Raw genomic sequence first — 21,166 nt, 5'->3', positions numbered from 1 at the left:
AGTTCAAAGATCTCTAACTCGAGCGAGACAAGTCAGCTAGAATCGTCAGTCTTGCACAAGATCACATATTTGTTGCACAATCCATCGCTGGCAAAAGGAGGATAAAATATGGAGCGGGCACGCATTCCCCTAAAACTTGCAATTCCCTCTACCGTCTTCTAAAGCCTAGTGTAGTTTCGGCATAGCTATAGCATAAAAACACTTATGTAAATTACTCCCGTAATTCACACAAGCAACTCTTAGGCACAGAATTTCCGTCACGATCTCTGAATATCACTAATGGAAATTCGCATATCTGCCGTGCCAGCGGTAGTTTTTACCTACAGCGAAATGAATGCCTCATTTTATCACGTAGATTGCCAACCTTGTAGATTGCGAAAGTAGCTGAGCTTAGTTCTGGATACTTACTGGACGCTGTCTCTTCTCGCAGACCTTTTCGGCGAGCCTAAGCCGTTCACTGTGAGTTTCACGCCCATGTGTTGCAATGTAGTGCTTTTGGAAGCAGTACCCATTATAGCATGTGCCATCCAGTCTACCTTGGTACTGCAGGCAAGTGGTACAGGGCATGAGCAGTTGCTCGATCAAAGGGGTTGGTACACTTTCATAGATGTGGTTCATTGCATCATGGACGCATTGTACTCCACGCCAAAATAAAGAGGGAAAAAGAATTACTCTTCTGTATACGTGTCGTACTTAACGAGATACAAGCACTCGAACACACTCCCGAGCAAAGCGCTGACGTCACAGAGCTCAGAGTTGCGTCCATCCCCATTGGCAGCCGTAAGTGCGTGACTCCTCGTGCGCCGCTTCGCCGGCGGCGGCGAGAGCTGTGATATCAGAGCCGCGTGACTTTCGGTATTCGCGGTGCCCATTTTCTCCGCTTCTATTACCCTCTGCGCTGTGAAACTTTCAATGCAAGCTCACATCGGCGCAAAGAACCGTACTTTACTCTTATCTTGGATAACGTGGGATGACCGATATATTGTTAAATTAATATTTATACCCCATTGATACCCAATTATTATTTATACCCCAATTAAATAATTTATACAAATTATTTAATTACGTTTGCTCGACTCATTAATTCATCAATGTTGGTCACGCCGTGGGGTTGCAGGATACGCTTATGTGTGTCTCAGGTGCCGTGTTTGCAAACGCGAACGTATGTGCCGGATTTTGTGGGCAATTGCACCGACGATATTCAGGAATCCTCTCGTCAGTCTCACGATTCAGGTAAAGCATGTTCTGCTAGTGTCCATGTGTTGTTAGACTAATTTCATCCAACAGGGGCGATTCTTCCTCGTCTGGACATGTGCTTTTGACGCGAAGCTTGAACCACATACGAGAGGACGTGTTTCACAAGCGTTCTGGAAACATGCCAGGTAGGTTGAGGAATGTTATGTCATGTAGATGATATGGTCATTCAAGGTCGCTCCTAACGCCTTCCCCGGCATCCCTGCCCCTTACACAGTTGCAGTTTGCGATGTCAGTTGTGTCGATCTTCGTGCATGCGTGTTACTTTTATTCGATTTCGCTTTTCTTATTTTCTTAATATTTGATTTATAGGAACCCTGTTGTTAGAGGATGGTCCTCTGGAGCTTCTGAGGCTCAGTTTTCAAGGTAGTAAGGATGGTTGAACGTTCATGGCAAACAACGTCACGTTACGCTTCCTTGAGAATGAAGGTAAAAGCGGATATAGTGGCTTCACTTACGTAAGGCTGAGTGATGACATCTTCGACAGGCCGCACACGAGTTATTATTATTATTATTATTATTATTAGCTCATTTAGTGGGTCTAGGTAGCACGTGTTAGTCATCTGAGACAAAGTGCGCGAATCTGCCTCACGCTCTAGCTATTGTAACTAGTTACTGAAAAATGCTGAAAGTTACTTTCGTACAAGGAGTAACTAGTTACAATTACTAGCTACTTTTCAGCAACTACTTACTTTTAACTAAGTTACTTCCGAAGACTGCTTTCAGGGAGCCTTGTCTTACGTTTAGGTGTTATAATTGCGCACGTGCTTTTTGCCGACATAATTGTGCCTCACAAAAGCTGTGATAACTACAAGGCTACGCACATTACAGTCAATTCCGTTGTCGAAGGTACCGTATTTCCACACGCCGCTTTCGGTCTGGCCGCAGAAGTAGATGCAGTTGGCTGCTTCACTGGCCTGTCAGGAAAAAAAAAATCATTACCATCCTCATAGATAACTGAGAGCGTGGTGGATGCTAGCTGTGTGCCCTTTCTATGCGCAGTTTGTGGAAAATGGTGCGACCGACCCCTGACGCAGGGATGCCATTACACGATACCTCCGTGTGGCTTTTATTGGCTGTGAACTATGCTACTGGCAGACAGAGAAAGTGTCACATGGAACCTATATTTTACAAAGCGTCTCTTGACGCGACATTAGTCAGTTTTATTGTTCTCAATTGAATAACTTTTCTGATGTGTTTCAGATGCGATGCTGTGGTTAATGACTTTCGTAACTCTCTATGAGAGCAGCATATATGGGTTTAAATATACTGTTCATGGAATATTATGTGATAGCAGCGCTGTATCGTCACGTGTGTTTGCAGAATATGCATAGCTAACGGGTGTCAGAAATGGGCAGCAGACGTTACAGACAGCAGTGCGAGACTAAGTGGTCCCTTTGGTTGGAAAGTGCGCGGAAAAATGAAGGAGAAATCTCACTACAAATGTCCAAGAGATCCATTGGGGGTACTTACAGAGCGGCGTCTTTCTCCGCAGGCCTTCACGGCGTTTTTAAGACGGTCAGTGTACGTCCATGTGTAAGAATATTCGTTTCTATCGCCTTTACCCTCATTTCCTTCATTTCCACCTGTTGCTTCAGTCTCAGGTGTAGGAAGGCCGTCCTTTTGGTAGCATATTCCACCATAGCATGTTCCGTCCTGTGTACCGCGGTACTGCAGGAAAATTATTATTGTACGCATTATCTTTCTGAGGCAAACAATACCAGTACACTTGAGAAATAATGTTGATTCGCAGGAAATAAGTGAATTACAGGGTGGGTGGTAGGTCAGTCACATTTCTGCGCGTGACGCTATACCTACTTGACAGACAGACTTCTGCTGCCACACGGTGAATAATTTATGCCAGAGAAACCTACGAAAAAATCGCGAGTACCAGCCACTGCGTAAAAAAATAAATACGGCCACGCAAACTTTCATCTTCATGTACTTCCTATGCACTATATACCGATGGATGGAGGAGAACGTTTGCGCGGTCGTATTTATTTTGTTAAATCGTGCTTGGTAACCACAATTTTTTCGTAGGCATGCATTCTTTACTTTGAGGCAGAGGAAGCCTGTGCGTCAAGGAGGTATCGCGTCAAGAAGGTATCACGTCTGGCACGAAAATGTGATTGACCTTTTAGAGCACCCACCCTGCATATTATACAGAACAAGATACATTATTTTATTTGATAGATCATGAAAGGCACCTCAAACACATATATGTATACGCATATGCTTACAAGTTCTAAACCTCACCTCACCTCACCATCACTGTGCGGCTGTTTCGGCCTTCTTAAGCCTCTTCACAAGTGCGCAGGTGGGCAACGTTTGAGTTGGTGGCGTCAGATGGCCACGTGATGTCCTCCCGTCAGGGTGAGAGACCCACCACAATATATATATATATATTCGCTAGTTATGAACGTGTCACCTTCAGGAACCGTCACGTAAAGTATTTCCTTTGGGAAGCGCACATTTTCTGAGAAAACAGGAAAAAAAATGTTTACAAGAATGCGGGCAGGTGCGGTCAACTTTCCCAGCGCGTTTCATGACGTCAGATCACACGAGCGTTTTATTGGCTACCGAGAACCGTCCGCAACAGCGCGGGTGCTAAGCGAACGGTCGACTGCGAGCTCTATCTCGTACGATCGCCATGAAAATCATTGGAACCCATACGGTTAGCAATTCGCGCGCAAAAAGAAAAAAAAAATACGTATGCGCGACGTCAAGGTGAGGAAATGTGGGCGTGGCCCTGGCGCGTGATTTTCTTCTCTCCTGATGCTGCCTCCCGCCGCAGAGAATATGTGAGGAGGAGGTGTGAGAGAGGACACTGACACGTCGTGGAAACGTCACACGAGCCAATGAGAATATCGTCGCTGGTTGCTCCTTCTGGTATGTTGGTGTCTGCTGTCGATTGTCACGACGAAATACGAATTACACCGCAGTGATGTCAATATCGAAACTGCTCCTGTCAGATAAAGTCATTTCAACAATACGAGGAAGCGAACTTTCCCTGTAAGGTTGCATGCCAATATCACGAAGGAAGATTCCGACTTCTACGGAACAGGGCTGCGTCACATTGCTTTCCAGAGACGAAGAAGGCTAGTCGAACTATAATAGACTGCATGAGCCATCAGTTTTTCTTTTAAATATTTCCACTGAAATAGTTACTTCGCACGTGTACTTACTTCCTTTCAGCGTTTGTACTGTCAAGACTCAACCGTTTCGAACTAACGGTACGACGAAAGAATGCGAGAAATACTGTGTTTGAAGAAGTATAGAATGTGAAAAAAATTCCAATGATAAGATTTTTTGGAGGGTGTTGGGCAGGGAATGAAATGGCTACTGAAAATCGCATCTTTCTGGAAAAATACGAAGATGCGTGAAACCACGAGGAATACAATTATTGATATAAGATAACAATAATAATATAATATAACATATATGGTGAAGAGACACTATGGGAAACACCAGAGACTGAAGTGGGGAGTGGGGGAAAGTTATTTATTAAACTGGCATTAAAACTAAGGGTCTGGGGAAGTCTACGTTTCGGCGGATGCTCCGCCTTCCACGGGACTAAGACGAAACTCTATGTACAAGGTCTTTTAAAACGTTACAAAAGTGTCGCGACAGCCGGTACAATTACACTGCTAGGCGGTCGTCATTGAGTCAGGTTCTATATATATATATATATATATATATAGAAGTTCAAAAAAAGCCGCGGAAACAGATTTTAGGGAAGTTAAAAACACTAGTTTATTACATGGGGAGACGTTAAAAAGTAAAATGGGCAAGGGGTCGACGTTTCGACAGTGGCACTGTCTTCGTCAGGACAAAAGATGCGTAGCTTATTACACATTTCTTAAATAGGTTTGCTACATGACGTCATAATCGGTACGGGCACGCCACAGGCGTTTGTCAGTGAGTCAGATTCGGGAATATTCCAGAAGGTCAAGTCCGGGTGGTGATGTCATTCGCCGTAGGTCACTGTCCGCTTTGGGGAAAATTCCGGGCAGGGTGAGCGCTGCTTCAAACTTTGCTGAAAAAAAAGAAAAACAGAAGGGAAACGAAAAGGAGGAAAGTGTAGCTCATCTAGGCGGCCAAATTTCTTACCGTTGAAAGTGCTCCCAGATCTTCGTTAATGGTTGATTGGAATTTGTAAATGAGATAAGATTCGCGTTGTTCCCTGCACCGATCTGAGCTAAAATTTGACTGGAGAATAAAAAGTGACACGTTATTTAGTGAATGACCTGGTTGTTTGAAATGGCGAGAGACCGGGAGGTTTGGCTTTTTGGTAACGTCAGATCGGTGGTTGTTGAACCTGATTCGAAATGATGTTTTAGTCTGACCTACGTATTGTGCTTGGCACATGCCGCACTGAATGACATAAATGACGTTAGATGAATTACAGTCGAAGTCACCATTAATTTTGACGGAAAAATTGGAATTAGTACTTTTAAGTACTTGGGTGCTTTGCATTAATTTGCATATTTGACACCTTCGACCATCGCACGGGTGACAGCCGTTTCCTGGATGCGCAGCTTTGCTAACTTTAGAGCTAACTAGATTATCGTGCAGGTTGCGCCCGCGCCTGTAGGTTACCCGCGGTGGCTGAGGGAAAATTTGTCCCATGCGCTCTGATTGGAGAAGGATACTATGATGACGGTTTAGTATATTGTTAACGCTTGGAATATTGCTGCTAAATGTTAAGATGAGGTTTACGGAACCATTATCTAACACGCGTTTGTGGTTTTCGAACAGGGATTTGCGATCTGCTTTGCGGGCTTTGTTTAGAGCGTCGTCAACTAAGCTAGGTGGAAATTGACGACCGATGAATGTTTCCCTAAGTTGAGCTAGATTTCTGTCCAAGTCATCGTCACTGGAACAGATTCGCCTGTATCGAAGTGCTTGGCTGTAAGGGATGGCAAGTTTAGTATGACGCGGGTGACAACTGTTAAATGCTAGATACTGTTGAGAGTCCGTAGGTTTACGGAACAGGTTTGTGGACAAGGCCCCGTTGGTTAACTTTACTTGGACATCGAGAAAGTTAACAGTTAAAGGGGAATAAGAATGGGTGAACTTGATGGCCGGATGTGCTTTGTTAAAGTCGCTGATAAATGTGATTAGGTCATCTTCTGAGTGTGGCCACACCATGAAGATGTCGTCGAGGAACCGCTTGTAAAGCGTGGGCTTCTTCAGGCGCTTAGACAGAAATTCTTCCTCTAGAGCTCCCATAAATATATTTGCATAGCTAGGTGCCATTTTTGTACCCATAGCCGTGCCATGAACTTGCAAGTAGTGCTTACCGTCGGTAAGCTTACCGTCGGTATCGTACCGGACGGTAAGCACTACTTGCAAGTTCATGGCACGGCTATGGGTACAAAAATGGCACCTAGCTATGCAAATATATTTATGGGAGCTCTAGAGGAAGAATTTCTGTCTAAGCGCCTGAAGAAGCCCACGCTTTACAAGCGGTTCCTCGACGACATCTTCATGGTGTGGCCACACTCAGAAGATGACCTAATCACATTTATCAGCGACTTTAACAAAGCACATCCGGCCATCAAGTTCACCCATTCTTATTCCCCTTTAACTGTTAACTTTCTCGATGTCCAAGTAAAGTTAACCAACGGGGCCTTGTCCACAAACCTGTTCCGTAAACCTACGGACTCTCAACAGTATCTAGCATTTAACAGTTGTCACCCGCGTCATACTAAACTTGCCATCCCTTACAGCCAAGCACTTCGATACAGGCGAATCTGTTCCAGTGACGATGACTTGGACAGAAATCTAGCTCAACTTAGGGAAACATTCATCGGTCGTCAATTTCCACCTAGCTTAGTTGACGACGCTCTAAACAAAGCCCGCAAAGCAGATCGCAAATCCCTGTTCGAAAACCACAAACGCGTGTTAGATAATGGTTCCGTAAACCTCATCTTAACATTTAGCAGCAATATTCCAAGCGTTAACAATATACTAAACCGTCATCATAGTATCCTTCTCCAATCAGAGCGCATGGGACAAATTTTCCCTCAGCCACCGCGGGTAACCTACAGGCGCGGGCGCAACCTGCACGATAATCTAGTTAGCTCTAAAGTTAGCAAAGCTGCGCATCCAGGAAACGGCTGTCACCCGTGCGATGGTCGAAGGTGTCAAATATGCAAATTAATGCAAAGCACCTAAGTACTTAAAAGTACTAATTCCAATTTTTCCGTCAAAATTAATGGTGACTTCGACTGTAATTCATCTAACGTCATTTATGTCATTCAGTGCGGCATGTGCCAAGCACAATACGTAGGTCAGACTAAAACATCATTTCGAATCAGGTTCAACAACCACCGATCTGACGTTACCAAAAAGCCAAACCTCCCGGTCTCTCGCCATTTCAAACAACCAGGTCATTCACTAAATAACGTGTCACTTTTTATTCTCCAGTCAAATTTTAGCTCAGATCGGTGCAGGGAACAACGCGAATCTTATCTCATTTACAAATTCCAATCAACCATTAACGAAGATCTGGGAGCACTTTCAACGGTAAGAAATTTGGCCGCCTAGATGAGCTACACTTTCCTCCTTTTCGTTTCCCTTCTGTTTTTCTTTTTTTTTTCAGCAAAGTTTGAAGCAGCGCTCACCCTGCCCGGAATTTTCCCCAAAGCGGACAGTGACCTACGGCGAATGACATCACCACCCGGACTTGACCTTCTGGAATATTCCCGAATCTGACTCACTGACAAACGCCTGTGGCGTGCCCGTACCGATTATGACGTCATGTAGCAAACCTATTTAAGAAATGTGTAATCAGCTACGCATCTTTTGTCCTGACGAAGACAGTGCCACTGTCGAAACGTCGACCCCTTGCCCATTTTACTTTTTAACGTCTCCCCATGTAATAAACTAGTGTTTTTAACTTCCCTAAAATCTGTTTCCGCGGCTTTTTTTGAACTTCTGTAAAACTTCGTGGCCGTTTGATAATCCTTTTACCTCACCCTATATATATATATATATATATATATATATATATATATATATAAAATGAAAAAAAATAGCCGGAGCTCTTTGGCTGCACGTATAGCATATGTCTGTAACTCAAACATCGCCATGCCAGTACTGGACAGCTGTTTCGGCCTTCTTGGACCTCATCAGCAGTACGCAGGCAGGCGACGTTTGAGTGGATGGCGTCAGAAGGTCACGTAACACGTGATTCCTCCCGTCAGGGTGAGATAACTCACTCACTGAAAGCCCAGTGCAAAGCCAGTGAAGTATAAAATGAAAAAAAAATAGCCGGAGCTCTTTGGCAGCACGTATAGCATATGTCTGTAACTCAAACATCGCCATGCCAGTACTGGACAGCTGTTTCGGCCTTCTTGGACCTCATCAGCAGTACGCAGGCAGGCGACGTTTGAGTGGATGGCGTCAGAAGGTCACGTAACACGTGATTCCTCCCGTCAGGGTGAGATAACTCACTCACTGAAAGCCCAGTGCAAAGCCAGTGAAGTATAAAATGAAAAAAATAGCCGGAGCTCTTTGGCTGCACGTATAGCATATGTCTGTAACTCAAACATCGCCATGCCAGTACTGGACAGCTGTTTCGGCCTTCTTGGACCTCATCAGCAGTACGCAGGCAGGCGACGTTTGAGTGGATGGCGTCAGAAGGTCACGTAACACGTGATTCCTCCCGTCAGGGTGAGATAACTCACTCACTGAAAGCCCAGTGCAAAGCCAGTGAAGTATAAAATGAAAAAAATAGCCGGAGCTCTTTGGCTGCACGTATAGCATATGTCTGTAACTCAAACATCGCCATGCCAGTACTGGACAGCTGTTTCGGCCTTCTTGGACCTCATCAGCAGTACGCAGGCAGGCGACGTTTGAGTGGATGGCGTCAGAAGGTCACGTAACACGTGATTCCTCCCGTCAGGGTGAGATAACTCACTCACTGAAAGCCCAGTGCAAAGCCAGTGAAGTATAAAATGAAAAAAAATAGCCGGAGCTCTTTGGCTGCACGTATAGCATATGTCTGTAACTCAAACATCGCCATGCCAGTACTGGACAGCTGTTTCGGCCTTCTTGGACCTCATCAGCAGTACGCAGGCAGGCGACGTTTGAGTGGATGGCGTCAGAAGGTCACGTAACACGTGATTCCTCCCGTCAGGGTGAGATAACTCACTCACTGAAAGCCCAGTGCAAAGCCAGTGAAGTATAAAATGAAAAAAATAGCCGGAGCTCTTTGGCTGCACGTATAGCATATGTCTGTAACTCAAACATCGCCATGCCAGTACTGGACAGCTGTTTCGGCCTTCTTGGACCTCATCAGCAGTACGCAGGCATATATACAGGCTTTGCACTGGGCTTTCAGTGAGTGAGTTATCTCACCCTGACGGGAGGAATCACGTGTTACGTGACCTTCTGACGCCATCCACTCAAACGTCGCCTGCCTGCGTACTGCTGATGAGGTCCAAGAAGGCCGAAACAGCTGTCCAGTACTGGCATGGCGATGTTTGAGTTATAGACATATGCTATACGTGCAGCCAAAGAGCTCCGGCTATTTTTTTCATTTTATACTTCACTGGCTTTGCACTGGGCTTTCAGTGAGTGAGTTATCTCACCCTGACGGGAGGAATCACGTGTTACGTGACCTTCTGACGCCATCCACTCAAACGTCGCCTGCCTGCGTACTGCTGATGAGGTCCAAGAAGGCCGAAACAGCTGTCCAGTACTGGCATGGCTATGTTTGAGTTACAGACATATATATATATATATATATATATATATATATATATATATATATATATATATATATATATATATATATGTTTCATAATGTTCATAATTCATGTTCATAATTCGATATGTTTCAGTTAAATCCCCGGGCTAAATAATTCGCGAACGGGTGCACCAATCGACGAACAAGTATCTGTCCGATGCCACCTACAAGCTGCGCACCGTGTGAATGAGTGGGAGGCGATCATTATTTAAATAAAAAATGAGTTCAAATGAGTTTCGTAAAAAAACATAACTTCTAAAGCAGGGCGCTATCGGCATTAAAATGGGTACTACCCCTTTTAGGACCTTCAGTGGACACCTTTTCGAGAAAAATCTGCCACCGAAGCCGGTCATTTGTTGCAGTAATTGATTGGTTTCGGTTTACATATTTTTGTCGCGGCTGGTCGCAGTGAAGCGCAAAAGGACGCTCTTCCATTCCCTTATCCACCAATGAATTATGTCCTTACACGAATAAATTACGTCCTTTTGCGCTTCACCGCGACGAGCCCCGACAAAATATGTAAACCGAAACCAATTAATTACAGCAACAAATGACCCGCTTCGGTGGCAGATTTTTCTCGAAAAGGTGTCCACTGAAGGTCCTAAAAGGGGTAGTACCCATTTTAATGCCGACAGCGCACAGCTTTAGAAGTTATGTTTTTTTACGAAACTCATTTGAATTTTTATTTAAATAATGAGCGCGTGCCGCTCATTCAAACGGTGCGCAGCTTGTAGGTGGTATCGGACAGATACTTGTAAAAAAGAAAGTTCGTCGATTGGTGCACCCGTTTGTGAATTATTTAGCCCGGGGATTTAACTGAAACACCCGGTATATATAATACAGGGTGTTCAAAATTAAGCTTTCACGAGCGCTACGCAAACACAGCGATGACAGGAAACCGGATGATAACTTTACGCTACTTGTGTAAGAAACAGGTGCTGCTAATTATGTAGCACCTGTTTCTTACTCAAGGAACAGAAAAATAGCACCAGTTTTCTTTTATTAGCCTATTTATAAAGTGCTGGTGAAAGCTTAACTTTGAACACCCCGTATAACAATACAATTATGCGTTACCTTTACGTTGTTTCCGGGACAGTGATTTATGGTGTATTACTGACCTTGCCTTAATCTGTTGTGGCATAAAGAACAGTACGTACATCACAGTTGAGTCCATCATCGTAGGTGTTATACTTCCACTTGCCGTCCGGAGCCTTGCCACAGTAGTACATGCAATAAGCTGCTTCACTAACCTGTAGGCAGGGAAAAGTGGGAACAGTCTCGCCTCATTGTTTCCTATGTCTATCCAGCAATGCAACTGGCAATGCACGTGGCACTACACACATCTGAGCATGTGTACTCCGCTATAAAACCTTTCGCAATAATGTGTGTTCCTTAACGCCCCGTGAAGGTACCCGAAATACAAATGTACCCAACACACATACAGTACCCGAAACTGAAATACCGCAGGGGAACACAACACGCTTCTACCAATTTTCGAAAGCATCCTCAAATATTTTCGCATTCTAGAACGGCATGCGACGTCACCACGCGATTTGTCCTCCGTCTCCTAGTAACAGCGCGCGCACCTTTCCGGTCTCGGAGACTGAAGTCGACCTTGGAAGAGCAATGTTGCCAGACAGGTGGGAGCTTGCATATGTTGGGGCATCATGTTTCTCAAGAGCGCAAATTAATTTTACGATGCTTCCTTGTCGCACAGAGAAACAATATTTGGGGACAATTCAGTGGAGCAGTTGAGCAATGGGATAAATTCGGGAGCATTCTGAAGACAAATACCTATGCCGACAAAACCGAGCCAACGAGAAATCCCGGATGCGTATTTCACTGGTGGATGTGAATGTGGATGTGTATTTCACAGGTCGATGTGAATGTGTGTTTCACTGTCTCTCTCTCTCTCTCTGTCTTTCTGGTTCGATCCAAAATGTTTCACGAACACCATCTGCCTGCACCTTCTCTTGGCAAAAAGATAATTAAGATGTAGACGCGGTGGCAATAGTCTATAACGCTTTTGAGCTCAAGACGATGAAGTTATTATTTTATAACTTTCCATGTGCCTGTATATCCTCATTGCCGTTTACATTATAGTGCTCGACGCAGAGGCGGAGAGTTTTCATTTTCCCGGAGAGGGCAAGGGCGCAGCGCGAAGTAACTACTCTGGCGGAGGGGGGGTTATGTTTATTAAGAACAAAAAAAGAAAGAAAATGTAAGCCAGATGGATGTCGGCTTGTTATTCAAAAAAAAAAAAAAAGTGAAAGGGGCAGTCTAAAAAGGCAAAGAAAACAAGAAAACAAAAATAAGGAAAGAAAAGGAAAAGAAAAATGAAGAACACAGAACTAAAGCTGAAGAATCACACACTCTGGCGGGATCCTATGATGTATGCAGAACCGGTATAGAAGTGAGAGGAAGGAAGAACAGAAAAAACAAAACAAAAGAAAAAAAACAGGGAGAACGTAAACAGTGAACATGTGCACAACTGAAGGCATTACGCCTTTGCAAACTGAGTGCAAAAAGAACAAAATGTATTGAATCCTCGGTGTTTAACCCGAAATGCGCGCAATATAATGAATATGGTCAATGAAATGGAGCAGAGTTGAGCCCGCTCCCAACGAATATGCGTTCCGAAGATCCCACCGTTACACCTCACTGGCTGTCGCTGGTACCTTTTCGACTGCTTCGTTTCACTGATCTGATTGCTTTGGCCGAAATTCAGGCTATGTGTCGTGTCATCCTCTGTGTTTCATCGCCTCACCTTCTACTGTGATAATGAGCATGGTGGGCGGATACATATTTTTCAAATTGCAAGATGCATTGTTGGGTTGGGGCCTCTTCGCTCTTTTACCCGGGCGCGCCGAGCCCCAAAGGTTGGTGTCAGTCTCTTAGCGGGACTTCCCGGGGGAGGCGGCGCCCCCCCTAGTTCACGTTCCGGGGGGGCAAGGGCCCCCGCGCCTCCCTGGAGTCGGCGCCTATGGCTCGACGCACCTTTCATACAGTTTTGTTATTTTCTTGCATCATAGACAGCACCTTGCATGAACTCCCACGGCATCCTGACAAACGGGATGTGGTCGATCAGTGATGACGAACTAGGACGGTTTTCGTTAAATCCTTCTCGATTATTTTGCTAACACTTTTACTTTATTGCACTTGCTTACTTGTACTGAAAAAAAGCTATATCGGGCATTTAGTGGGAGAGCCCCAGATTGTTAATTCCTTCTGAGAAGGGAGATAACCGGCCGTCATTATTAGAGCTGTAAAAGGACTCCCAACATCAAAAATTTCACGGGAGACTCAGCTGACTCGATTTGTTTGAGACGCCCTTTCGAAAGAGAGAGAGAGAGAAACAAAGAGGTTCGTGCAGATGACGTCACGCGTAGCCTTTGAGCGCCTTGGAGTCACGTGACATGGAAAAACATGGGGATGTGTCGCAGGCGTCGTACTGCGGGCCGAATGAGACAACATCATGTGTGTGTGTGTGTTTTGTGTGTGTTTTTACATTTTGCTCTCGTAATTGCACGCATACCGCAACAACTTACGGTATGCCTTCCTACTGAGACTCCGGTGCGGCAGTATGTTTTCCAATGTCGCGTGACGAATCATGACGTCATTGCACAAGATGGAGTTCTCCATCTGCCGGTGTCATTAGATATAAAAATTGGGTAAATTAACTGGAGCGTCTTTTCTCTTAGTTTTACTCATTTTAACTCTTTACACTTACTTTTTCTTGTTGAAATACTAATTTGCGCTGTCGCATTTAAATTGTCGTCCACTTCTCTGTTTGTCTACGCCTTTTATTTCAAAGCTTCGCCTACTCGCGCAAAGCTTTGAATCGTGGTGCGTGTAGATGTTGACATAAAGATTTGAAATACTTACTGTACGGGGCTTTTTCTCGCAGATCTTTAGGGCGTATTTAAGCTGAGCAGTGTATGTCAACGGAACTGCAAGCAATTGAAGAACATGTTAGACATGAAGACCGATTTTCCGTGCTGAACTAAGTACCACATTCATCAGGTGGAAAATTACGGAATATTCGAAAGGAACGCTTTGGCTGTCATCTTACTGCGAGTAAGCCAATTCTACACACAGCATCAGCATACATGCCACCCGCACCAGCCAAGTATAAAAATAGTCAACTTCAGAGCACCAGTATAATGCCGGCAGCCGGCGAACTAAACTAATCGACAGACTAACTACTAACGAACTAATAAAATAGCTAAACCAACGAAGTAAACCAGTGTTATCACACTACAACGTTAGAGGTTGCTGAGTCAACTTTGTTGCCGATTGTCCTCATAAACCTTCAGGTTGTCCTCATACAGTGACATTATCAATTATGCTAATTTTGTATGAGTGAGGGTATGCGAGGCAAATATCTTCTAGTTTTCGTCCAAATGTAATTGTAGATCACGTTCTCTTAACTCTATTTACACTGGAATGTCGACAGTTATTACAGGGTTTATTTGGGCACCAGTTTATTGGAATGAAAGGCTGTTTCTTTTTTCCCTTCCTCCTTTTTTTGCTGTTGTTGCTGTTGATTGTGTGTTTTTCGGCCGCGGTAGCCATGGTCACACAATCTTCGTCAAACTGAAGAAAATTACTGACATGGTAACAGCTATATTTTTTGTATCACGATACGCTTAGATAATCACATGACCTTCCGTTCCCATCGGTATTTTGCTGACAATAGCTGTCGTACTGAATTTCCAAACGCAAGTCGTAAAACTGCGCGAGTATCCCAGCGGGTGCTCCCGTAATTACGTGCGTCGCACAATGTTTAGTCGTCATACGAAGTACAAACGCAATATTCCCTAGTGCAGGACGTTGCTAATATACCTGGTCCTCAGGGGTAAACGTTAAAGCCTACCTTGTACTCCCACCAAACTCTGTACGCGAGTTCGAATGGTCAAATGCTGGAATGGAACTGTTTTTACTTGAGCGGTTGAATTGTCAAGTGACCTCATTACAATCCCAAAATTCGTGGTCCCCCCCCCCCCCCCCGTCGGCGCACTCCGCCACTATGCTCAGCCGCTATGCGGGAAGCGACCTTACAGGATGTGAATTCAATGGGAGACAGCGTTTATGCCAATTAACAGCAAACCAAAATAAAATTTTTAAGAGGCTATCGTCTAATAGAGAAGAACACCATGTAAAGAACCCCTGGAGACATGAAAGGCACTAGCAGAATATAAACCTAGTGCACCCTGGCCAAATGAATTTTAGTGCATTGCGCCTATGGGGATTCCGTCGATTTTTGCAGAGCGCCCATGTTTAGACTACGATTTTTCGACAAAGACAGTAAAATTCTGGAAATGTCATCGCCTATTTTTGTTCTGTACGTCCTCCAGGCCACATACCAACCACTGCACGATGTGTGAGTGTTAATCGTGATGCACCCAGGGCCTTCAAAGTTGCGACTCAGACAGGGTTCCCCTCCTAGGCGCTCGACGGACTAAGTCCCAGTATTATCATAGTAGGCATGCGCTGAGGCTGTACGGCCGGTCTGAAGGAGTCCGAAAGACGAACGGTCATTTTTTCCAGAACTCGAAAGGGCTGACACAACAGACAACTTTATGGTGAGTGAGTAACATACCAATGATACCCTTTTTGTATTTTATATCGTTTTTATATTAAACTATACAACTTGATCAAGCTTTCCATTTCGAGTGCCGTTTTGGAAGTGATTTTGTCAAACGCGGTCTTTCAGGGTGCAACAGGAGAACAAGATACGGGGTTCAAACCCCGTGATCTTACTTCCACATATGCATTTTACATAATCAGATTAGGATATCTTTATTATCATCGTTATATGAAATGATATTAAGCCCCGAACTTGATGAAATTCGCCATTTGGCCATTTGGAGGGCCTTTTTGGAAGCGGTTTTGTCAAACGCGACCTCTCAGGGTGCAAAAGGGGAACAAGGTACGGGGTTCAAACCTCGTGATCTTACTTTCACATATACATTCCAAAATTAGCTTAGGATATCTTTAATACTATTTTTATATTAAATGGTATTAAGCCCCGAAGTTGACGAAATTGGCCATTTGGCCATTTCGAGTGCCATTTTGGAAGCGATTTTGTAAAACGCTACCTCTCAGGTTGCAAAAAGGGAAAATAGTACGGGGCTCAAACAACCGAAATCTGGATTTCATGTATACATTCTGTAAAACCAGCTGAAGACATTTCTATATTATTTTTATATGAGCTCATATTAGGTCCCAAATTCGATACCATTTTATTTCTCGCTTTTTTGTTTCGTTTCTTTTTTTTTGTGCCTCCGCGAGTGTTGTTTTGGAAGCATTTTCTTCAAACGCGACCTCTCCATGTACAGGGGAAACAGGTACGCTCTGGCACCACGATTAAAGGGGCTTCGCACGTTTTACAGGGCTCGATCTGCTTCCGAACGTTGCGGTTGCCTCTGTTACAATCCCAGTACAAGCCGTTCATAGTAAATTTCTGGCACCATGATACAAATCATTTTAGCCACTGTGAAGGGCCGTGCTGCCGCCTTTTCCAAATTTGGCTGTGGTTCCCGATGCAATCACAGGAGAGGGGCAATAACATAAGCCGTCGCGTCTTTATATGTGTGTAAAATGTCTGCCACTATGATTAAAGGGGCTTATGTCCGTTTTAAAGGGCTCTGCTGCAGCCTTTTATGGAGTTTGTGGCCGCATCCGTTATAATTCTAGTAGAATGGCAATAGCATAAGCCGTTGCGAATACGTATATGACTTTGTAACTATGATACAAGGGATATCGACCGTTTTAAAGAGCTCTGCTGCAGAGAGCTGCCGCATTTTCCGTATTTTGCGGTAGCCATCTGTTACAATCCTAGTAGAAGGGCATAGCACAAGCCATTGATGAAACGTCGTTGGCGGCATGATACGAGGTGTCTCCCCCATTTTGAAGGGCTCTTCTGCATCCTTTTGTTATGCTTATCCTTATATGTGTTATTATCTTGGTAGAATGGCAGAGTATAAGTTGTTGATAATAAGTCTTTGGCAGCATGACACAATGGGTTTTGCTCGTTTAAGAGGGCTCTGCTGCCACGTTTTCCGAATTTGGCGATCGCCTGTGTTATAACACCAGCAGAATAGCATTGCACAAGCGACTGATAACTTACTTTCGTTCGCTTTACGATACAGGGAGTGTCGCCCGTTTTAAAAGGCCTTGCTCCGAAGCTTGCCCTTCTGGGGACTTATCAGACCATGAAGGGGTTCTTTTTGTTCTTAATGGCTTTCGGCGTTACCGCACTGGATCAGGCTGTTGGAGGCTGGCTGCTTCCCTGTTGAGTGACTCGGAGGTACGTAATGATGTCAAACTGTGGCTCGAGAGTCAGTGCGCTGTCTCTGTTGTTTCGCCAGAATGGTGGGAACAGACGAAGCTCGGAGCCGCGAGACTTTTCCGCCAGTGGCGGGCAAGACGTGCTCGTGAGAGCCGGGAGGAGATACAGCACCTCCGGCAAGTACTCTCTATCTTGCGTCACCCAGGTTCGAGGGGCTCTGGAAACGACGACGCTATTCAGGACGTACTCAGGAGGATCACCTCTTTGAAGTTACGTGCCTGGGACCAGTTCGCTGCTTCGCAGTCGGTCGAACGCTGGTCACGAGAAGCATGTTGCTCTCGTCTTCTTCTTGGCCGTTACTTTCGCCGCCCTCGAAACACTGTCGAGGAGCTACTGGCGAGTGATGGGTCAGTATTGACGGAGCCTGACTCCGTGCGGTCATTCTTTCGTGATCACTTTTCCGCCCTGTACGAGTTGGTGGTACCTCCTGATGCAGGACACCAGACTTTTTTGCCAGAGCCCAAAGACTTCGTTCTGAGCACAGCCAGATTTACTCAGGATGAGTATACGGCAGCTGTTAACGCTTTGCGAGCTGGTAGGTCTCCCGGCTCCGATGGTCTCCCTGCTGAATTTTATAAGTGTTTCTGGGGGGTACTTCGACGCCCCCTGACCGAGTTATTTAACAACTGCTTAGCTGCCGGCCTCCTCTGCCCTTCCATGAGGCAGAGTATAGTGTCTATGCTTTGCAAAGATCCCACACGGAGTCGTGACCCTAATGCCTACCGACCGGTATCTCTTCTAAATACAGATTACAAGATCATTTCTACCACAATTCTAAATCGAGTTTCTCCAGTCCTGGGTTCTGTCATCCCTGCTTCACAGGCCTGCGCTGTCCCTGGGCGGTCCCTTGTGCTTCACACTCAGGCTTTGCGAGACGCGATTTATTGGGCTCATAGTCGCCACCAGTCGGCAACGCTGGTGTCTTTTGACCAGAACAAAGCTTTTGACCGAGTGAACCACGAGTACATGTACCGGGTGTTGGGAGCTGTCGGTTTTGATCGCGCGGTGGTATCTTGGATAAGGGCTCTCTATGCTGAGGCCTTTGCCTGCATTGGAGTCAACGGGGGAATGTCTGATACCTTTTCCATCAAATCGGGGGTGCGACAAGGTTATCCCTTATCTCCTGCTTTGTATGCCATGGTCTTTAGCCCGCTCTTGGAAGCTCTCGCAACCTCGCTTCGTACTCGCATGCTACAGCTGCCGGGTTCCGTAGCCCTGCCGTTGTTTGCATATGCAGATGACTTATCCTTAATCCTTAGCAGTGAGGACGCGATAGGTCAAGTGTTAGCCACCCTGGAGGCCTACGGTAGAGCATCGAACGCGCGGATAAACAGGGATAAGAGTGCAGCGCTCTTTATCAATTCAGTCCCCTCCTGTGCGTCTCCATTCGGGATACCAGTAAAAACTGAATTACGCATACTGGGATACTACTTCAATAGTCGGGGAATCGCAGTGTCATCGTGGATGCGCATTCACCAGCGTAGCATTCCCGTGCTCCGTGAATTGAAGGGTCTGGTTCTTCCACTTACTTGTAAGGCCCGGCTAGCGGCGTCGTGGTTCTTAAGCAAGTATTGGTACCATGGTACCATATCGCTTCCGCCACGCCAGATCTTTATTACTGTGACCCGTATTGCTTTTCAGTTCGTATGGGGTAACAGTGTGGAATGGGTGTCGCGCGCGCGTCTGTACCAGTCGCGTGAGGTTGGTGGCTTGCGAGTGCCACATGTAAAAGTGAAGTGCCTTGCTTTAGGTATAAAGGCAATTTTTGATGCCCTGAGTGAGCCTAACCATCCCGCACACGACCTTTTGCACTACTTTCTTGGCCCGGAGATTCGTTTCTTTTGTTCCTTTCAGCAGAATAGGCCGCGCTCAGAGTTTACTGCTCCCCACTTAAAAGAGTACGTGTCATCAGTCCGTCGCCTCCGCGAGAGCCACGTGGACGCTGATCTTTCTACATGGTCAGTGAGGCGGTTCTATGTGTCCCTGCTGGGCTTACTTCCGGCACCCACGGGTGTACCGGAGCTATCTGTGCCGCGTCAGATCGCGTGGCGCTACGCTACTGCAGGATGGTTGGACTCTCGTCGTGCAAGTTTGCAGTGGAGACTTGCGCACGATGTCCTGCCGCTCAGGGATCGTTTGCATCGTTATGGTCTCACCTCGCCTCGATGTCCTTTCTGTTCTAGCCATGAAACTGCGCAGCACGCTTTTCATGAGTGTCTCGTTCCCGACGTTTTGTGGCACAGAGTTGAGGAGCTGTATGGGGTTCCACGGATTCGCTGGGGCACCATTCAAACGCTCCTTCAACCCCCCGTTCCAATCCGGGATAGACGACAGTTCATTCTCTTAGCCGTAGAGATAAATTACCAAGCGTGGATTGCGCGCTGCATAGCAGTACACGGCGGTCGCGCTCGGGGGACGTCACACGTTCTAAGCCTCGTTCGAGCGGGTGTTCGCAGAGTCTTACAGAGGGAGAGAGCAGTCCTCGGTGCTATGGAGTTCGGAAGACGCTGGCTAACTTCGTCTGTGCTATTCGAAGAAACGCATGGAAGGTACGTTGTTCATTACTAAGCGTTACTTTCTTTCGTGCCGTTATCCCGTACGCAACTCTCCGCAGTCTTGGTCTGTTGCATGGCGACGACAAGCACGAACAGCAATCCTTAACGTGACGTGATTTCACAAGCAGGAGTTGGCATTGCACTAGTTCTAGTTTTAGTCCTAGCTTGTTGAGATAGTTATATGGGAGCCAGTCCTTGTGACTGGTCTTCCGCCTCGATGCCAATACACCCGAAGCTTGCGGTCCCCTCTTGCGCAATCCAGGTAGAAAGGCATAGCATAAGCCGTCATGAATATGCCTTTAGTACCAGGATACAAGGGGTTTCATGCGTTTTAAAGGACTCTGCCGCTGCCTTTTTCGAATTTTTTGGTCGCTTCTGTTGCAATCCCAGTGGAAGAGCATCATAAAGCCGTTGATAATACCTGTTTGGAACCATGATTAAAGAGGCGTCGCCCGTTTTAAAGGGATCTGCTACGGTCTTTTACGGATTTTGCGGTCGCTTCCGTTACAATCCCTGTGGGAAGGGCAATACCATAAGCCGTCTCGAATTTGCCTTAGGCACCATGATACAAATGGTTCGCATGTTTTAATGGGCTCTGCCGGCGCCTTTTCCAAATTTTGCGGTCACCACTGTTCCCAGTACAAGAGCTTAGTATAAGTCGTTGATAATGGCTTCGCTATGCAGAATACACCAGTGACTCATTGTGGTGTATTCCTTGAATGCCCCTGCCATCATCGGAGTTGCAGAAAGGTTACTTTCTATTTTCCTCAAAGAAGTTGGCAAGTGATGCAATGTTTCAGAAGGAGACTGTGTGGGTCATTTCTTGCAGGTAGACGCGTAAGCGAATCATGGACTTCTCTATGCGTGCTGCACTTCGAGAAAAATTGGTTGATTACCATTAACAGTGAAATTCAAACGGCTTCGTAACGGATATGTATTTTCATCTATGATGTCTTTTCCTCAGACTTTAGCACCAGTCCTCGTAGGTGTCTGCTGTCGTGTAAATGTTCGGACTGCCGGAGATTTGCCGTGCAAGTTCACTTTTGTGCCCCGTATCTCTGCAAGTTTTTTTCCTTGACATGTCGTCGCGGCTCTCTCATACTGAATTCAAACGGCAGGTATCAGCTTTCAGTCCGTTGCGCAATTCGTATCAGCACCAAAGAGCAACGACAATTCCTTCTTTGTCATTGTCGTTCCGGCTGGCACTATCATCAATGCGCATATAAGCCAAGATGCGGTACCCGG

General features: G+C 45.7%; 1 protein-coding gene across 4 annotated transcripts in view; it reads right to left on the bottom strand.

The window, feature by feature from the left end:
- The window catches only part of LOC135388781 (uncharacterized), a 174,439-nt gene that overhangs the window by 143,666 nt on the left and 9,607 nt on the right, over nucleotides 1-21,166 (bottom strand). For all 4 annotated transcript variants that reach the window (XM_064618572.1, XM_064618575.1, XM_064618574.1 and 1 more), the window contains exons 2-6: nucleotides 13,898-13,962; nucleotides 11,170-11,262; nucleotides 2,728-2,925; nucleotides 2,079-2,171; nucleotides 409-543 (exon numbers count right to left, since the gene is read on the bottom strand). In XM_064618572.1, the coding sequence (XP_064474642.1) occupies nucleotides 409-543; nucleotides 2,079-2,171; nucleotides 2,728-2,925; nucleotides 11,170-11,262; nucleotides 13,898-13,962 (584 nt within the window). The remainder of the gene's footprint in view (nucleotides 1-408; nucleotides 544-2,078; nucleotides 2,172-2,727; nucleotides 2,926-11,169; nucleotides 11,263-13,897; nucleotides 13,963-21,166) is intronic.

Source organism: Ornithodoros turicata, chromosome 3 (genome assembly GCF_037126465.1).
Source record: "Ornithodoros turicata isolate Travis chromosome 3, ASM3712646v1, whole genome shotgun sequence".
Taxonomy (NCBI): domain Eukaryota; kingdom Metazoa; phylum Arthropoda; class Arachnida; order Ixodida; family Argasidae; genus Ornithodoros; species Ornithodoros turicata.
The sequence above is the reverse complement of the archived record's forward strand: the minus strand, read 5'-3'. Positions and strand labels throughout refer to the sequence as shown.